The sequence below is a fragment of the Patagioenas fasciata genome, chromosome 10, assembly GCF_037038585.1.
Source record: "Patagioenas fasciata isolate bPatFas1 chromosome 10, bPatFas1.hap1, whole genome shotgun sequence".
NCBI classification, from domain to species: Eukaryota; Metazoa; Chordata; class Aves; order Columbiformes; family Columbidae; genus Patagioenas; species Patagioenas fasciata.
In genome coordinates this window covers 11,840,108-11,860,300 of record NC_092529.1, presented here as the reverse complement: position 1 = coordinate 11,860,300, position 20,193 = coordinate 11,840,108, and the positions used below count along the sequence as shown (strand labels likewise).

The 20,193-nt window shown below is 36.8% G+C and overlaps 1 protein-coding gene across 2 annotated transcripts in view; it reads left to right on the top strand.

Moving 5' to 3' along the window:
- DCP1A (decapping mRNA 1A) overlaps nucleotides 1-11,748 on the top strand; it is a 33,423-nt gene extending 21,675 nt beyond the window's left edge. For both annotated transcript variants that reach the window (XM_071813164.1, XM_065846019.2), the window contains 4 exons: nucleotides 2,290-3,054; nucleotides 3,864-3,929; nucleotides 5,972-6,187; nucleotides 7,689-11,748. In XM_071813164.1, the coding sequence (XP_071669265.1) occupies nucleotides 2,290-3,054; nucleotides 3,864-3,929; nucleotides 5,972-6,187; nucleotides 7,689-7,769 (1,128 nt within the window). In that variant the 3' untranslated portion in view covers nucleotides 7,770-11,748. The remainder of the gene's footprint in view (nucleotides 1-2,289; nucleotides 3,055-3,863; nucleotides 3,930-5,971; nucleotides 6,188-7,688) is intronic.
- The last annotated feature ends 8,445 nt before the right edge of the window (nucleotides 11,749-20,193 follow it).

Here is a 20,193-nt window from a genome sequence, read left to right as displayed (position 1 = left end):
TGCTTTCTTTCGGGTCACTCTCTGTAGACTGCACAATCAGCTGAAGTGCCCTCCTGGCAGTGCATGGAACTGCCGAACAGAAATCCAGTAACTAGTAAAGGAAAAATTGGAAAGATAAGATTCTAACAAATTGCTCTGAAGTAAGTAAAGGGCAACAGTTGATTTATAGAATAGGTGAAATGGCATATTTTTAACTCTGAGCTGTTTTAATAATAGCTGCAGAGATATTGGAAAAAAAATAATTGGATAACATAAGTGATAATTGTTCTGTAAAGCTAGTTAAATTGGTTCCAATATATCACAGCTGTGTTCATTCTTAATCACATTTTTAATAGTGTGAACAACTTGAAAACTACTGGACAAACATTCAATTTAAACTGTAAAAATACATTTTTCATGTAATTGAAACAGGTTACCTGTGAAATTAAAAGAGTGTACATATGATAAGCATGGTGAGATTCCTAAACTCCCTCCGAAATGTCACATTGTATGTTGATTGACTAACTTCATTTCATGCTGAAGATATCACAGATTTGGGAATAAAAATAAATGTCTTCTCTGTGATATTCTGAAGTTCAAGTTTTTTATCTTGGCAGTTCAAAATGAAAGTCAGTTGTAGTGTGGAATGCTTTTGTGCCAGCAATCAGCAAGTCAGAACACTGAAATTAAACTTTATAGTGCCAGCTCTGACTGTTAATTCATGTTTTGACGTATCTGAAACGATTTCTGGAGAAACCCTCTGAGCAGCACTCTTCCTGTGAAGTAAAGTGGTCACGTTGCCTTTTTTCAGCCACTGCTGATAACAGTCTTCATAATACACTGAGTCAATGATATGCTCAAAATATACCTCAGCCAGAAATGGGACAGTCAAAAGATGTGTTTTATACTTCAAGCTGGAAATTAACTTCATGTTTGAGACTGTATCCATGTAAGGGACTAGTCTGATTTGGATCAGAGCATGGTAGAGATTTCTTGTTTATTACTTGAATAAACTTAATAAAGGAAAGCTAGTCAATTCATTGTACAGAAATGAAAAACTGAGTTTAAAAAGAGATGGAATAGGGCTTTTTCTCTTAGCAAAATCTTTACAGTTGAAGGACAGGTCTCCAGAACAGTAAGATCAGTGGAGAAAAGTAAGAACAACTTTCTAGGAAGAACTCTCAGCATAATTAACAACGTTTATAAACTATAGAATGTCGCAGCTGCAAAATGAAAGTGTGCCCGACTTTAAACTAGCTAAAAATGAATAATAACAGTGGTAGTAGAGATTAGTAAGCTGTGCAGAAATCAATATGATTTCAAGCCCAAGGTCTTTCTGTTAGGTTTCTTGCATGCTACCTGTACTGACATGGCTTCACTGCTGTTATCTGAGCTAGTAAAATTAGAGAGAGCGTAACAATGTCATGGTACAGTAGTTGTCATTGTAAAATAGCCTCTTTGTTTAGACATACCATCAGAGTACGCAGGAATTGTGCTGCAGGCCATTCAGTCTTCTGAACAGAATGTTGTATTTTAGTCCAGCTGTTTTACATAACTTCTTGTCCCGTGCAACCCAAAATTAAAAAAAAAAGGAAAAAAAATTGAGATTAAGGGTGACAATTGTTGTTTCTTTTCCCTTTAGTAAAACACATTTTTAACGAAATATTAAGAAGATGGTATCCTTAAGATCAGGTTTTTCTAACGTCAGTGCTGTAGGTTAGATTTGTATTTTTGGGAGAGACTAAAGGGCTGGTAGTTTTAACTCTCTGTATATATACACACACTTTTCAAGGAGATATATATACGTGTGTTTAGGTTTATACAGATTCTTTCACCTATCGTAACATGTACTGTATAATTAATGAAAAGAGTGAGAGGAACTGTCTAGGCATGTATTGCAGTTGCACACCTTCAGGTTTACCTGTTCCTTTCCCATCTTTTAGGCCATTTTGTTCAACATGTATGTTCTTCCCACCCTGCCCCTGCAGTGCCTTGTGCAGTTAGGGCTGACGGGTGATGGCATTTGCCATCTTAATGGCAGAATCCATAGCCTGCCCCCTTCTTTCCCCCTAGCGCAGTCTGTCCGTAGGAGCCTGTAAAGAAAACATTTTCGTAGATGGAATGTTCCATGTAAATGAAGTTGATTTCAAAACTCCTGTAAATAGGGCACACTTTTGTATCCAAACTGTATTTTAAATACTTTTGACCTAGCTGTCTTGTATAATTTTCTTGAAATTGTGATAGATTGTGTGAGATGCACAGTGGTAAGTATATTTCTAAGCTGAAAGCTTCCTTTTTCTTTCTTCCTAGCCATTTCAGTCAAGGCAGAAGCATCTGACTTTGGAGGAACTGTTTGGAACATCTGTACCAAAGGAACAGCCTGCAGCTCCATATCCCAATCCAGAGAGACCGGAAAAGTTGCAGACTGACACCTCTGCCAGAGAGCAGCACAGTTTACTCTTGCCTTTTTCCTTTGACCAGTCAATAGTAATAAAAAAATCACTTGGGAAATCTGAAAGTCCAAGCGTTATAACCAGTGCCAATCCTTTGAATCAGCAGGAATGTTTACCACCTATGCTAATACCTCCAGCTTCAGTTTCCCAGCCTGATGTAAAAAATGTTTCAAACTATTCAGTTCGTTTAAGCCCTATTCTGAACTCAGCCTCGACAGTGGAAGCTGCCCCTGCTCAGTTGCTTCCTGGCCTAAAACAAAACAACAGTGTAATGCAAGTTATGCAGCAAGCTGCCAAGCACATATCCCCACCACTGAATCAGCCGCCATCTGAAGTGAACCATGCTCCACAAAATCTAATGGCTGGCCAAAGCCAGCTTATAGCACCCTTGGCATCAACAAACACAGGAACTGTCTCAAGTACATCCCATCCAAGTTCTGATCTTCTCCAGAAATTCAGGTTGACCCCACAGCATGACCAAACACAACAGCAGCCTCTCACTAAGGCTTCCTTAACACCAAACATCTCTGCCTCGGTTGGCCAACTTGCAACACCAGAAAGCTTCAAAGAATCTCACAGTAAGCCACCAGCCCTGAACAGCAAGATAATCTCTCCCCTTCAGGTATTCTGAAGCTTTAGACTGTTTTTAGATTTATGTGTATTTTCTGTTGGAAAATGTGCTGTTATGTATTAGCTTTTTAAAAATAATTAATGACTTTTACTCTGTGATTGATTGAACTGCTTAGAAATCCGTTTCTGTTAATTTCATATTATTAGCATCTGCTGTCAGTGACAGACCTGTCTGTAGAGGAAGAGGTTTCCAAATGGCTATAACAAGTCTTCCAAGAATGCCACAAGAATTTACTGAAGTACCTTATCTACATGGCTTTTATTGTGTTTTCTAATATTTTGTAATGCTTGAATTTTATTATATTATAGTCTTGAAATCTGACCAAATAAATATCTGGATGCTGTTTGTAAAAGTATAAAATACTTCTGAAATTCTAGCAGAAAACAGCATTTAATTTTTCTGGAGGTGATGAGGTTAAACTCCTAGAAAGAAACACAGAATTAACTTTCCTGGCAATTTACCAAACTGTCTACAAGGTACTGAACTCTTCACTTTGTAGCATTTGTTTTGTTCCCAGTTTCAGTGTTAATGTCCAGGGGGGTGGGCAGCTGTAGTAGCCTTTCTTCAGAAATGTTTTGTTTTGGCTTTACAGTTTTGCTGCAATATTGAAAGCATAAAACTTAAATGCAAATCTTTCCTCTTTTTCCAACTTGCCATTATCTCAGTTTTACAAAATGGTTTAAATTGCCTCTATAATCTGTTGAAATTTGCATTCTTGTGCTTTCATAAAAACAGAGAACTACAACTGGAAATTGAGCTGTGGATGCTAACTTGTGAATTCTACTTTCCTTTTAACTTAGACTGTACAACAAAACAAGGAATCAGAAGTATTTCCACAGCCGAAGACTTTATCCAAAGCAAGTCAAGTAAGTGAATAACTACTTCTGCTAATTGTTTGTTGTATTTCTTAAAAAAGGGGAAGAGTTTACAACTGTGGTAAGCAGTTGGTATCTCAAATAGTCATTGCATACCACCCGTATTTAAAGTGCTGTTATGAAGCAGAAACAAGCTGTATTGCAGCAAGAGGGAGTTTCTGTAGGCTGTCATCAATGAATACACTTTTTGTTGTACAGTGCCTCTTATTGTTGCTGCTAAGGCAGAAATGGGTGTACATTTTTGGATCTGCAGTCTTGTATTGAGTTTGCACCATTTCTACTGTTGTTTTTGTCTTGTAAGCCAGCAGTACCAATGCTAAAATATTGGAGTAGGGTCTACTAGCCTTAGCCCAACCTTAAGCACCCCAGAGGCATAAAACACAGCCCTTGCCTTACTGTCTCTCTCAGTTTTCCTGAAAAAAGGAAGAAGATACCAAGCGGGGGGAAAAAAAAAAAAGTAGAAGATAGAAGAAGAAAAGTATAGCAAGCATTTGTCGCTGCAGAACTTCCTAATAGCAAGTTTTAGTGATCTAAATACAGATTTAACATTATTGGCACTGCCTTTGAATAACTGTTCAAAATAATGACAGTATAAAATTTCAGGTTGCAGTTAAATAACTGGTAATAGTCAAGTCTTCAATTATTGTTTTTAATGGCTTTTTTGTTATGTATTCTTTTCAGGATACCATCTGTAATTTAATTCCACTTTACCCACCCCCTCCTCTTTCAAATCTGTTAAATTGCGTCATTCTTGTCCAACTTGCACTATATAAAAGCAGTTTCAGTAGCATACCCAGATCTGGTTGTGAAGGCAATAAAAATGGTCTTGCTTAAAGCAAAATGCTCTTTTTAGCTACTGACCTGCTATAAGATATGCTGTACCGTCTGTTCATGGTATAGTTAGTAAATAATTATCTAAATAAATGCATTTTACATGGATTTTGGGATTTGAAGAAATGTCTACGTATTGTGTGTTAAACTGCACTTGTTGGTTTAAACACGTTGTCTTCAGCTGAAATACCACAGTGTAAGTCTTCACAGTTTTGACTCTAACAAAATCAGTTTGCTAGTTCTGTTGTTGTTATTATATAGGCATTAACTTTAGATGGCTTTGCGGTTCTTTTTCTTCTGAACGTTTTTGATTATCCAAGAGGAACTATTTCTGCCGACATATCAAAGATCTTTACATATCACATTTAGTCTTGCTTTCTTTTCAGTGAGATTGGTTTTTTTGCTTGATTTTTTTCACCATGTTGGTCATTCTGGAAGCCTGAGTAAGATGTAGATTATTATTCTGAATACTAATTGCAGTTATCAGGAAACGCCAGAGTTGCTCAAAGCCGGTGTTTATTCACGTCCACGTTATGCGTATGTAATGTTCCTATACATTTGCAATTTATGTTTAAAAGTGGTAAAACCAATGTGTGGGTTTCTGTAATGAAATGGACACAGATCTGTAGAAGAATGAGCTGGGAATATGGCCCTCAAAATATTACTGTCCCCACTTCTTGGACGAGAAAATGTACTTAGGATGAGAGTATTTCACTGCATTCCAATGCTTTAATTATACTTCATCAGTCATTTTAAATATCTTTGAAATACTTCAAATTACAAGTGTATTTGTTGGAGACCATAGAAGCAAGAGTGTGGAAAGCAGGACTAGCCTTTCTGTAAACTCCTAAGGGAAAGAATAATTTGCAAATCAGCCACTGTCTCCTTGATTACCTAGATGAAAAGCTCATCTTTTATTCTCTATGTTATGTTTCAAATATTATGGAAGGTAGCAACCACATGAGGAGGAAGGAATCTACATACAAGAATATTGGAGACTGGTACCTTCTTCAGTTTTTAAGAGGAGAATTAATATTTCTTCATAGGTAGATATTTCTTCATTAAGAGCAGCTATTCCATAATATCTGACTGAATAATAATTATTACAATTAATTTATTTTTTTATAGTCATCTCTCCAGCTTCTGTAACAGCAGTCATTCTTACTGGACCTGGTGCTTATTATTTTTCTGTTCTTTTACAGGTTGCACCTCCGCAGTTTGTTACAGCCACAACTACAGTAACACCTTCGGTCCTCTTGTCTCCTAGTGTTTTTCAGCAATCAGCTACAAAAGCTACTGAAGTGGAGAATAAAGCCAATTCTTCGCCTTTAACACTTGGAACATCAGAAATTCAGACTATACCTCCTACTGTTCTCAGCAGGTCTCAGCTTCAGGAAGCACTGATACATCTAATAAAGGTCTTGTCTTTAAAGAGCTCAGTTCCTGAGGGATGGGGTTCCAAGGACAGTAGCCAGAACTGAGAAATCCTGTACCCCTACAACTCCTTTTGCCGTGAAACATTACAACAGTTGTTCCTTTCTGTTGGAAGGGGTAGATTACTCCACACTCTACACACAGTACGATGCAGCTGCCCTGTTTTGGTTGTGAGATGGAAGACTTAGAAGGACAGAGCTGTACATTGGCTGTGTCCTTTCACATCCATATGAATTTGTGAGCAAATGAGGAAAAAGTTGCGCTAGTAGAAACCCTAGTATGGGGATGGGAGGGTTGGTTTTGTTGTCTTTTTAAGTATCCCTGCTTTCCCAAAGAAAGCTTTCCTGTTCCAGTTCACTAGAACTGTTTCTGATCTTCACTGAAGTATGTGTCTTTGAAATGGAAATTGCAAGGGTCTTGCTCTGCTATTTCTAGGGACTAAAAAGTTCAGTTGAATTAAACCTCTGATGTGGGGAGTAGCCATGCTTTGAGATCGTTGACAAACTGTTCTTTGCTAACTCAGGATTCTCTTGCCCCTCCATGCTGCTGTTAGTACAGCTTACACCCAAAATGCGAGTATAAAAGTAACAATATCTTCCCAGTGATACATTTGTTAGGACCAAAAAGGGCCACTACTGGGCCCCATCATTAGCTGGGTTGCCCAATTTATCTATGTTCCTTTTTGCATAACCTTTTTGTGTCTTGGTGTGTATGGGTTTTTCCTCTTTAAAGACTTAAACTGGCTTACTTGTAAGTCTCGAAACTGAGCTTAACTGCCACAAGTCTTATTAAAGACATGGCACACTGATGCTCACACAGTAGTGTGACAAACATCAATGTGGTGACTTTAGAGAGCTGATTGAAATACTTGTCTCAAGTGTTCTGTTGGTATAGAGAGATAGCTGAATGAAGACTACAACAGGCACACCCTACAGCATGGTAGTACTTGCACAGCACTCCAAGCAGGATACCAGATTTGCTGCACAGGTCTTGTAATCTCTGAATGTTGTCTACGGATTAAACTAATTCACTTCTCAGTCAAGCTTTGATATGAGAACCATCGTACAGCACACTGCAATACCTTTCAGGCTGGTCTGACAGACAGAAGTAGCATTACTTCTGACATTCACACAGATTTGATTTGGGAGCCTGTACACAGCATGTAACTCTGTGTCTAAGAATAAGGTTTGGAATCTGGAGGGAAGTGAAATTATGTGGCCGAGGCTGACCTAGTGAATCCTGTTTTGAGCATCCAGTCTGCTTAGTGATCTCTTCAGTCGTCTTACCAGTTCTGTGGTTCAAAGTCTGTATGTTGTCCAAAAAGTGTTGCCTTTTGTACAAGTTCACATTTGCTGCTCTGAACCCTCAGCTAGCTAGCACTATAAGGAATCCTTATGCACAACTTAAATGGCATTAGATTTGACCTTTTTTTGCATACTTTTACTAATGTTTCTAATGTCTGTTATGTTTTGGGTTTTTTTGCAGAATGATTCCCGTTTCCTCAGCACTATTCATGAAGTCTACTTGCAAGTCCTAACCAAGAATACAGACAACATTAAGCTATAATTGAAGCTAAACCTACTTTAAATATATCCATTTCAAAAACAATTATGCCTCGACTATAAAACTAATATTTTTGTAAAAGAATATTTAGTTTTCAACGTCTTGAATTTGAACCTGCTAGGAAAGACTATTCCTGAAATACTTAAGAAAGTAATGTTCTCAGAAGTGATCTAGGTTTTCACTGTGATCATCACCAGCAAACCTTTGTTTTTATTGGGGAGGGGACTTAATTTGCATTTGAACTCTCATTAGCATTAAGTAAATGTGCAAATGTTTGCTCTGGCTTTCATTTCTAGATGTGTTCGCTGTTCAAGGATTACAGACTCAATACTATTTAAACCAGCAAATACATAGTACACTACACCACACCAGAACAAAATTCAGTTGTGGCAACCTACTTCCAGTTGGGACGACTGAGAAAAGGAGAGTGAAATGCCTTTTGATTAAGTTGGCAGGTGTGGGGAAGGAACAGATCTGGAAGCCAGGCCTTGTAAAAATGTGATGCGATCAATACATTTACAGTCTCTAGCTAATGCACATAAATTCATCTTTTAAATAATTCTATTAATCTTATTTGCTTCTGTGTCGCTGACATTAAACAGGCATCCAAGTGAGTAAGACCATTTTCTCTAAAAAGGCAAAATTTGAAATATGCAAAATCCTCAGTGGTTGTATCATTGCTCTTTTAAGCAACAGAGTAGTTCTGTTGTATGTTGAAGTTCTCTATTTTTAAATTTGTAGTTAGGAGACTGCCACTGGAAGACCTCTTCCTGTTCAGCAGGGTTTGCTACGATTTAAATACTTTCTCTCCCTTTTAGCTTAAGGATGGACCATGTCATAGTTGGCTTTCATTCCTTGGTTGTGTTGGAACTGCAGTGTTGAAAACTATGCAGATGGGGAACAAACACTTTGCTTTTATTGCCCTCTCCCCACACTGATAGTGTGCATTTCATAGTCTGAAGTTTATCTAATTAAAATGTTATCACTTCTTATATGTGATTTAGTAATTCACTATTCACTAGTGTAAGAAATTAACTGGATACTTTATCATTTGAAATCAGAAAATTAGTTTCTTATGCTGCTGTATTGGTTTACCCATGGTTTATGTTTATTTCTTAAGGGCATGCAAAGGTAATTAATAAGACTTCAGGTTCCAACTTTCTCCAGCAATAGTAGTTTTAAAAGATCTTTTCCACTAGAAAAGTTTTGGTTTATTGGGTAAGAAGATAATCTGTAGTGAGTTATGATGCACTGCTGCTTTCTTTTCCATCAAGCACTACTGAAACATGAAGAAAAAAAATTGTTTGGCTCCTTACAACATATATATATATATGTATATATATCCTAAGGATTAGTTAATGATGAGGTAGTCAAGGTGCATGGTCACTTCATTGGAAACTAGTAATTGAGCTTTAACTGTGACTTGTTCACAAATCAGTATGTTTTAGATACAACAAATATTTACATTTTTATGTATTTGATCTGTTTTAGTTTTTTTCATAGCTTTTTAGTGGAAAATATATTTTGTTTAGCACTACCTGCCTTCTGAAAAGCTCGTCGTAGTGTTTGAGTTCAGTGTTTCCAGTTAAAATACATAGTGTTTTGTTAGAAAAATGTGCAAGATTCAGGGAAAGATGCTAATGTCATGCACATTCATCAAGAAATATATTGGCTTTAATGGTGGCATCTGAATGCAGCAATATAAACTCAGCCTTGTTAGGGAAGATAGGAACTTCCTACAGAAATTGTAGAGTTGTAATACTGTGTATGCACATAAACAATGAGACTCAAATTAGATCTAAGTTCTAAATGAATTTGTTGGGGTTTTTGGAAGTAGTTTCACTAAATGGGACAAACCAATGAGGAGTTCCTCTGAACAAAAATGGGCAGCCTAAACCAAATAGAGAGTTGCTTTTTATCTGAATTTAGCAAAGATGAAGTCCGTAACTTCTCACTTCTTATGGACAGCTTCAGTTTCTTCAAAGGAAGATTTGATTGAAGTTGCTAAGAATAGAAGTATCTGAAGCTGACAGTGTGTATTTGTACTTTTGCCAAATACAGACATATCCAAAGATCTATAGAAATTATAGGAAAGAGTTGAATTTTGAGTTCTTCAGTCATGCACAGTTGACAAAAGTGATTTTGTTCAGAGCAGCAATGCTGTTACAAGAGTTTGACTCCACATTGAATTGCCCTTCACTTGTTTCCAGCTCTCCAGGAACCCCACAGCAGTTGGCAAATCCTTGTTTTACTTATTGTAATGTACTAGTAGCAATACATTATTGGTTTACTTCTTTTCCCCAAAGCTTTCAAAATGAATTGGAAGAGAAACATAAGTTGAAATCTTAATTACTAGGCAGGCATTTTTACAAGCAGCAAACCTGTTCATCTGGAACACCTGCATGTTTGCTCCAACCTCACTACATGTAGCCACCAGACACTGGAACCAACCAACACACTGTAGGGATTTATGACAAGTGCCAGGGCAGTGGGTTTAACAGATAAACCTCTTTAATGAAAAGTTGCATTATAAAACTCAAGCTTAACTACAGTGTAAGGTTTGAATTTTTTTAGTATGGACTGTGTTATCTAACAAGTTTGGGGTTTTTTCCTGCTTATTTTAGCTTTTTGTATAAATCTAAAATTACCAGCTTGTTGAAGTGCTCCATTTGTGTTATCCGCATGTAGAGATAACTAGTGTGTGGAAAGTTACCGCAGCTCATCACAGGAAATTATTGTGACCATTTTCAGGTTGGTTTGGGTTCGGGTTTGGTTTTGTGGTTGGTTGGTTTGTTTTTCTAAAACTACAGGTTTAATGGTATTTTACCTATTAGTTCTGAGAATTAAAAGATTACTAGTTTAGACTATACTCCCCAAATTAATTGCATTATTAAGCATGTGTTTTGTGGCTAGCGTTAAATTGTTTAAATAAAACCACCACACACAAAACAAACCAACCAAACTCAGACCTAATCAAAGACAGTTTTAAAAGCTACAGCTGCTGAATGGTTTAGGAAAATCAAAATTCAGAGTTTTGTAGTTAGATTTTACCTGCTGTTATTTAATGATGCAAAGTTTATATGAAAGGTGCCTAACAGCTATTAACTTAGAAACAGTAGATCTTTCCAAATTAAAGAACATGATTGCAGAATGACTGAATAAAGTTTAAAAAAATTAAAGTGATTCATCTTGATTTCATATTAAATGTTTAATTCTGTGTACTGAAATAATATAATATTTAAACACTTGCCGCTGGATGTATCTCAGTTCTGCTTGCATTTCTAATTGCTTCATTTTGCTATATTTTTGAAACCCATTATGCCATGTGTAGTCACTGACACAATTTCTGAAATATTTTTGAAAACAAACTTTCATTTGGGACTTCTTGTTTTTAAAAGTATTCTAAACAAATCAGCCGCCTTTTTGCCAGGTATTTGGGTTGCTTTGTACAGCATATCTTAACAGAAAGAATACGTGCAATATGTATCACCTCAGTTTTGTCTGGCAATGTTACAAAAATGTTAAGATGCAATATCTTCCTTTCACTTCAAGTCAGAAAAAATGCAGTATCTCTAATTTGGTGGTGTATTTATTTTTATCTATTCAATGTATGGGCATATGGCTAGTTAGGTTTTTGTGTACATTATGTATTTTGGCAATTTCTGAGTTTAATCACTTCTGTGGATGCACCAGTTGTATCCATTTGCATGTTCTTTCATTACAAAGACCATGGGAAATGGGGGAGCTTCAGGAAAGATTTCTGGAAACCGAAATGACAGTAATTGTAAGTAAATAAATGTAGATACTGCATCATTAACGTTTTTGGTATGGTATGGATTTTATAGCACCTGTGTATGTTTGCAATTATTAAGTTATTGCATAAATGTTTAAGAATGAGCATTTTCTCATCCAAAATTTTGTATGTTTGCAAATATATTTTTGTAATAAAACTTCAAAACAAATGTTTCAGCACCTCCTAAAATCTTGTAATGTTTTCTTTTATTTCTAGAGCTCTAGTAGCCTGCTAGAAGGCTAAGTTCAAATTTTATTTAGGGTTAATATTTTCCAGAGAAGAAACTCAAACTCCTTACTTCATACTGGGGGCAAAAGCAAATTACATTTGTTCACTAAAGAAAATGCAGCATGCATGCTTGACAGACAGTCGAGAATATCATCTGTCACTTGTAACAGCTTCTGGCTGTCCTCTGTATGGCTGTAAGCAAGCTTGCATTTTGAATCTGATAAACAGACCAATTTCCTTTCACATGAAGAAATGCAGCTGCAAGTTGACTGTCTTGTAAGTACAACTGTAACTAGTTGTAGCGCCTTATCACTTTTTTTTTTTTTTTTAATGGTGTCCCTCTCACGTATCTAGACATGGCATATGATGCTCAATCCAGTGTTGGTCTTTGATCATAGATGCTGGAAATTGCAGTTGTCCTCTTACCATATCTGATTGGTATCCTGCAACTTTTTGATCCAAACTTCACAAAGTAAAATAGGGAAGCTGATGAGGAGGAAAGCAGTAGCAGAAGTTCTGTTGGAATAGGTCTTGAAATTAAAGAAAACCTTATACCAAAGTCACCTAATTTTAGCTAGATGCTTATTCCCATTCTAACTATGCATGAGTTGGAGATTATGAGGATACCAAATGGTAAGGAGAGGCCACTGGAGAATGGTGTTCGTTGCTCTAGTAATTAATGTTGAACTGGCTCCTGGTCTATATACAAAAGCAAGTTCTTCTAGAAGACTACCATACAAAACAGATGTAGAAGTAATGGATTTGCTGTAAGATAATTGAGAAAAAGTGAAGACAGGCCTAGAATTTAAATTCTATGTTAGATGTGTTAGCCTATTTGGTCAATATTGAGGAAGTTATTTCTTTCATTGTTGATGCTGTTAACTTTTTTGTCTTCTGTGGATCCAGGTGTTCCTGGTTACTGTTATTCCTGTGAAGTTCTCCCCTTCGGTTTAGAAATAATACTTCTGAATGACTGCGTGTAGCTGCAGCTAAACCAGGCACTGTACAAAAAATGTATGCTGACCAAAATCTTCTTGGCCTTTTCTCTCTTGCTAGTACATGCTCTACAGTTATGTTTTCTGAGAGTGCATGAGAGTATAAAGTCAGTCCCTACTGCGATGGTGATGGAGCAGTAGGTAGAATTTAGGCTTCCTAAAACTCAGTCACTCAAATTAAAATTTTCTTTGCAGGCTTGCAGAATGAAATAACAACTGGCTTTTTAAACAAAGTTGCAGCTTGTGTTCATGGGCCAAATTAATTGAACTCAGTGGACTCATGTATTTGGTAAGGTTTCAACTAAACTTTGTTCTTGATATACAACATACTGGGGAGGTAACATTAGCATCGAGGATAAGAAACCTGTCATTCATACAACTCCATTTATGAACAGGATGCAATCAAATCACTAAACACTGTCTTTAGTATAGCTCAATTTTTCTTAGTGACCTAATCTGAAATTCAAAAGATAAGAAATTATAACATGTTAAACAATTTTGGAAGTTATTTTCAGTGCAACTTTTTTATACAACTTCAAATGTGAATCAGCTTTTTTCTGTCTTTTATGATTGAGGGGTTTAGTTTTAAACTGACCTACTGATTTAGGAGAATCAAACTTCAGTGATTAGACTTGTAACTGAAATATCGCCATTAACTGTATAGTTCATCCCTGTCAGTTATGCAACAATTTTTCACTCCCTCTTAGAATCCTTCTTCACATGAGACTCCTAATAAGGGTCAAAAAGCATTGGGGAAAGAGGACAGTGAATAAATAATATTATCAGTTGCTGTACTTTTGAAAGAGCATTTGCAATAAAATGAAAGGGCAAAGACCAATGAATAGAGGATTCCTGAGATGCGAACAAGGGAAGGGAATATTGTAGAGACACAAGTGTGGCCTGAAGGTATTTCTTGAAGCACAGAAGAATTTAAGTTAGTTTGGGTTCCCTATTGCTGTATGTCATCTTCAGGTCCTCCCAAAGCTCAAATGTGGTTTGCCTATAAGAACACAAAATATCTCAGGGTGTGTTCAAAACCAGACTGGTTAGGCATAACTTTCCTGCTTTAATTCTTGAGGTAGCAATACATCATTTGCCAGGTCTGCTATGCATTTTTTTAACATTCAGGTATGAAACAGCATAATGGAGTTGACTGATTCATAGTAGTACCTATTTTTTATCTTTGCTTGATGGCCTCACATTACAGCTTACAATTTCTTGTATAGAACAAGGCTGCTCATACCTAATTGGCCTTTACCTTTCATTTAAAATAGACCTTTAAAAGTATTTCTACCATAATCCATTCTTTAAAATTCAAGAAGCTCTGTTTTACAAAATCAACCTTGGGAAATAAAGCCACAAAAGAATAAGTTTGCTTTATATGCTGGCTGAAATGAAAGCACTTGCCCTTAGGCCTTACTTGAAAATATGCAGGTATGTGATGTAAATGCACAAGTTGTGTTTCTTTTCTCCTCATAAATAATTCAAGAAGCTTTCAGAGTACCTACAGAGCAAAGATATTCCAGCCTGTCTCATGTAGGCAAACTCTATGTGGTCTTAATTTAGAGCATATGGCTTTAAGTTCTTGTGGTTCATAAAAGGGATGGGAAAGGCTTAGCAGGTTATCCATCTGACTTTCTCATGTAGACTTGAGGTTTATGGATAATGCTTAAGTGCCTTCTCTAGTTGTCTTTTTAAGCATCAAATAAATTAGCTTTTGTTCTCTGGGGACATTTCTCCCATGTAACAGAATTGCTGTAAAGGAAGCTTCTGCTATCTTAACTTACCACAAGAATTGAGATGCAAGGGTGAAATCAAAGCCTACAGGATTTGGATGTGGACAGAATCTGTTGTGGTTTACAGCAAGCCCTGCTCCTGGTGTAATCTTCAAGATGGAAGACAGGGCACTCATTATAAGGAGAAAACTCTGCTTTGTAGTGAGTGAATAAGAAAATCCTACCACAACAGAAGCCCTTACAAAAAACATAAAGGCTTGATGAGAAACACATGCAATAATTTTAATAAGGGCTTTAAAATAAACAGAAATCAATATTCTGCAGACAAAAGGATAGCTGTTTGAAGGAAACTGCGAAAAGATGTGAAGGTAATGTTGATAGCATACTACATCGTGACTGAGCCCGGGCCCACGGTGTAGCTCTATCTGTAGCTTAATTTGAGATTAAAAAGAGCCTGATCTCACTACTGTGCCTGTTCCCATGCAGCATGTATCATTATTTCTTGCAATTCTTGATGCTAGGTTGCACAGAAATTGCAGAATTTTTTTATTCTTTTGTTTGGTTGATTTTTGGTTTGGTTTGGTTGTTGGGTTTTTTTTTTTTTTTACTTTAAATTCGTTAGCAGCTAAATAATGTTATTACTGAAGACTAGCTGAACAATCTGTTTCATGTATAACTGAAGTCCCTGTATTCTTGCCCATGTGGAAGGATGTGCTGGTGATGCATAATGGTCTGCATAATTAGATAATGCTTTGGCATAACTCCAGCTCATCCATTCTTGAACAGTTCCCTTCTTTAAGGGCCTCTAATGCAGCTGTTATTTCAAAGAGCAAGAATAGTCAAAGCCTGTCATGTTGCAGGGAACAAGCTGAAGAAAATTTCTTTCTGTTTCTTTCTTTCTGTATGGATTACAGCACAAATAAATCCTGCTTTATTTGGTCATTATAGCTGGCCCTCCTACCTCTCTTTTAAATTTACATAAACTATGAAAGCAATGCTGTTTCAGAGATTTCTATTAGCATAAGTCAATGATAACTTTATTCTTTTAATTTTACCAAATTCAGTTATTTGAATATTGATTTACACAGATTTTCAAGCAACTAATAACTTCCCAGCTTGTTTGAAGAGGGTTATGGAAGATGGATTATTAAGAATCAAATAGAGAAAGTAAATGTGATGCAATGACTGTGGAACACGTATGTGTTCAGTAGGTCTTTCAAACATAGCTGCAGGCAAATGCTTCGAGCTCTTACTACATAAGTATTTAGTATTTATGTTAATAGATAATATGAAGAAACAGCAACAAGTGAAAATTCAGGTTGTAAATTTACAAAAATGTTGTAAATAATATTAATACTAGCAATTGGCTAAATTGAACTAATCTGAATACCCTCAAATATTGTTGTATTAGTGTTACAAACTTCAATTTAAATATTGTCATTTTGTTGTATTAAGAAATACTTCCCTAAATATCATCAAACAGCAGAGCAATTACCAAAATCAGTCATGGTGAATTCATCTTAATTGTGTAACACATGCAATGATTTGTTTTTTCTCTGATAGGCTACATGTCAGAGATTTAAGAGTCTCTTTGTATAAGACTTGTCTCAAATTATTTGGCCTATTTGGTTAACTCTGAGCATTTTTCAGGTATCATAAAGTTGACATAATATTTTGGGAACTTTGCAAATTTTGGTTTGTTTTCCAGTCTTTTTTACTAAATGATATTTTATTTAGATGTTATATAAAATTACTATGATTTTTAAATTATCCAACATTTGGCTACCTGTAGCTCAAAGATGGTCTGTTCTGTTACAAAGCTTTCCATAAACATTTTTCCTTTTGCAGATTACTTTGTCAGCTGTATCTGAGGGGAAGATTACAGCTGAGTTGAACTATGAATATATTCTGCATAGATCTTGTTCTTGTATCTTGCTCTTATGGACTTCAAAGGTGGATTCATTTCCCTGTCTGGATGTTTCTGGATCAGGTGCTGCATGAGAACCTTGCATTTTCCAGGTTGCTGGTTATAGTTGTTTGTAGCATGTGTAGCAGAGACAACTGCTGTTCTATGGAAACTAAAGGATGTTTATAGTGTCTTTCATGCTCCAGTGGGAACTGCAGAGCTGATAATTATTTCACAGCCTGCTGAATATTCTTTTCACAGGGTGTTTACTTGAGTGTACACTTGCGCTTAACTAAAATCACTTGCTATTGCTAACAAAAGAACTGAATTTATTTTGAGTAAGATGTAACACTATGGACTGAATCTCTGGAAAAGTTGCAGCACCAGAATTGTTCTGAGAATATACTGTGTTCCTATAAACTAGGCTACAATGATTGGAATTCCACAGCATAAGTTGTCTGTCTTAAGGTATCCTGCAAATGAAATGAAACCCTGGTCTCCTCCCATGCCTCCACTCATTTTCTCTACTCACTATTGTTTGGATTTTGTAGGTGATGAGCTACCTAAACACTCGGTGTTCTTGCTAGACTTTTGTTTTGGAATTTCTTTTGAGAACAGTTTTTAAGGCAAAATTGGGCATGCAGCCCCATGGTAACTAAATGGCCTGAAATTCAGCAGTGCTGAGTGCCTGCAGCTCCTGCTCTGGTAAACAGGGTTGCATCTATTAATACTTATGTCAGCAATGCATTTTGGCAGTATCTCAGCACATGACAGCCACAGCTCAGCTTCCATGCTTCTGCTGCACATAATGCCCTGTCTGTGAAATACGTAGAGAAGGGGATGGAAAAATCCAACTGTCCTGTATTTAAGAAGCTGTCTAGTCTAGTAGTTAATACTGAAGCTAACAAGATGTGATTATATATACCGAAGCAAGGCTCTTTGTCCATACATTTGTATCCTTGTTTTAATCATGTTTTACATGGTTTCAGAGGAAAATGCTGTTAATGTGGAAGAAAGATTGACTGTTGCACAAAATGTATACCATGACTTTAGCTATTGCTTTACGGTCCACAGCACTTTGTCAAAGTTGCAGAAATAACATGCCTCTTCACTAGATCGAAGTGTCACACAAGGTGGAATTTCATCCTTCGTACGCTTGAGCTGCTGTTTAACAACACAATACCATAAGTAAGCACTCAGTGATGCAGCATGAAGATTCAGGGAAAGGAGGGTGAGTTGTGAGCAGTAATCTCACGATGACATTACCTAAGCTAACTCTATCTTAAAGTCTTTCTACTAACCAGATAACAATGGAGGAAACAAAGTAAGTTGAGAGCCATAGTAATACTGGTCTTATCCAGATCATCCCCCTTATTTTCTTACAGGAGGGAAAAAAGAAAGCACCATATGTCCAGCCTGAAAGGCAGTTGATAAGATTGCTACTGCTACAGTACACTTGGGAGACAGTTTGTTAGGGAGCCATCCTTACAATGAAGATTCAAGAGCACATCTTCACTGTAATCACAGGGACTTGATCACAAGCTTTACTCTTCAGCCAAAAAATGAAATCAGCCTGGACCAATAAAGCCAAAATTGAGGCTATAATCTAGTCACTGTACCTTTAAAAGAATTATGAGGGAAAACAAATGACATTGAGTAAGGAGTAGGGAGTGACTGAACTCTATTCCAGTTGACTCTTACCTCATTTTGCCGCTAGCAATGATGTATGCAGAAACAGTAACAGCCTGGCAATGCTTACATCTTAATCACACTGTATGTACATAAAACATGGAGTAAATTAATATATTTGAAGGGAAAATACAGTGTAGAAATTACTTGACTGTTCTCATGGTACCTGCTTCCATTATAATGTTATTCTACTGTGTTTACAGATACTACTAGCCATCCAGAAAGATGAAGTACCCATATCTCTAAAATAAGATTTTTGTTTCCTGAATCAAATGTGGTTTGGAAGTTTTTGGAAAGTTGTTGTCTGCAGCTGAAATTGGAAGGCTTTACAGCTGTGTTTTCTTAATGGATCTTCAGTCAATGCTAACTACTGTGCAGTTTGGCATCATAGGTATTACTTCACTTATGCTTGACCTCATTTGAAGAATTTATTTTATGCACCTCTTCTAAACCACAGATTAGAATAGACCAAGTTATCCTGCCTAACCTTGCTCAACTGACATGAAGTCATCCGTGTCACTGAGATTATGGTTGAGCCCGATGTCAACATCTGTTTAAACAGCAGGGGTGATAGGAAAAAAAAAAGCCATTCACTTCCCTAGCACAGCCAGTATTTTAACAACTGCTCAGTAAGTGCAGAGCAGAGCTCAAGCTAATATATGCCGCTGTGCCAGTAACATGGTTCTGTGGCTTTGTCTATGTTAGTAGGTAGGAGATTCCAGTATAGCAGGTTTATAGAGCACATGAGACAGTGCTGAAGACTCAACATCTGCACTATATGTGTTTTTGAATTCTGCTAGCTCATCTGTCCTGTTGGACTAAATAGTCATTAATGGCTGGGGTATATTAGCTGCTTTTTCAGACTGAATCTTCTGTTTCATCTTTATTTGAAAGGAATCCAGTTCATGAGCTCTGAGACTGCTCTGCAGTGCAAGGCAAAGCACAGTAAGCAGGGATGATTGGGAGATTTGATTCAAGATGGTACTTCTGGCTCCAGCTACTTTAGACTTACCTTCTGACCATATGGCTACAGACAGAATCAAATGTGGTGCTGCCTTGAAAAAGGCCAAGAGGTAGTGGAAATGATGCAAGGAAGGACAAAGGAGAAGAGGAAAATGTATGTAACTTGTTCAGAGAGGTTAGTAACCCTCACTCTACAAAATCAGACTGGTTTTAGGCCTATTTGAGGCTATGGCACAACCAGATCCCTAGCAAGGTACTTGCTGGTAAATAGCATATATAAGGTTCAGTTAAGGATCTTTAATGGGGAACTTAAGGTTTGAATTTACTATTACTTCTCCAATAGTTAAGGTAGATGTTCTAGTTGAAAATCTGAAAAGCAGGAGCCCTAAACTAGTAACTGTCTTGTAGATTCTACTTGTAACTCTTGAGATCTTTCATAGTCCCCCTACTGAATATATTCCTTTGGGCATCATAGCTCCATGGGGACAAAAGTTGCCCATATATTGTTGAACCAAAGTGAATTTCAACAGGAGTATTGTGGGTAAACAGCTACTAAGAATGGCTGTAGATTGTCTCCACCATGTCTGGCAGTTCTGTTTCTGTTTCCTCAGCTAAGATCTCTTTGCTGTGATTTCCTACACAACTAGCTATTTTTTAGCTATCAAGTATTATTTAATTTCTAAGTTGCCATTTAGACATAGCATGTTACAAGGTATAAGATGTGTCTTTCTGTACCTTGAGACAGTAGCAGAGCTGCACAATGACCCTTGAAGTGCACTAACAGCTTCATTTCTTGGCTCTCTGCTCTAAGGGGGCATCACTCTGCCATTGGAAGCTCTTGGCATTAGAGTTCATAAATTTAAACCAAGGCTTATGTGATTCTCATCAGGCTCTTCCATAACCCAGTTTTATTGTCTGTATTACTTCAAAGTGTATTACTGAAATAAAAAGATTTGGGAAACTTGTTCTGCAAAAGGAAAATGAAGTAGTTGGCCTACATAATTATTTAAAGGAGAATATAGATAGGAAAATAGCAACTAGCAGTTTCAGCAACTAACCTGTGTCTAATGCTCTCTAAGTTGAACTCTGCACTTTGCTACTGTCGAGCTTGGTTGTT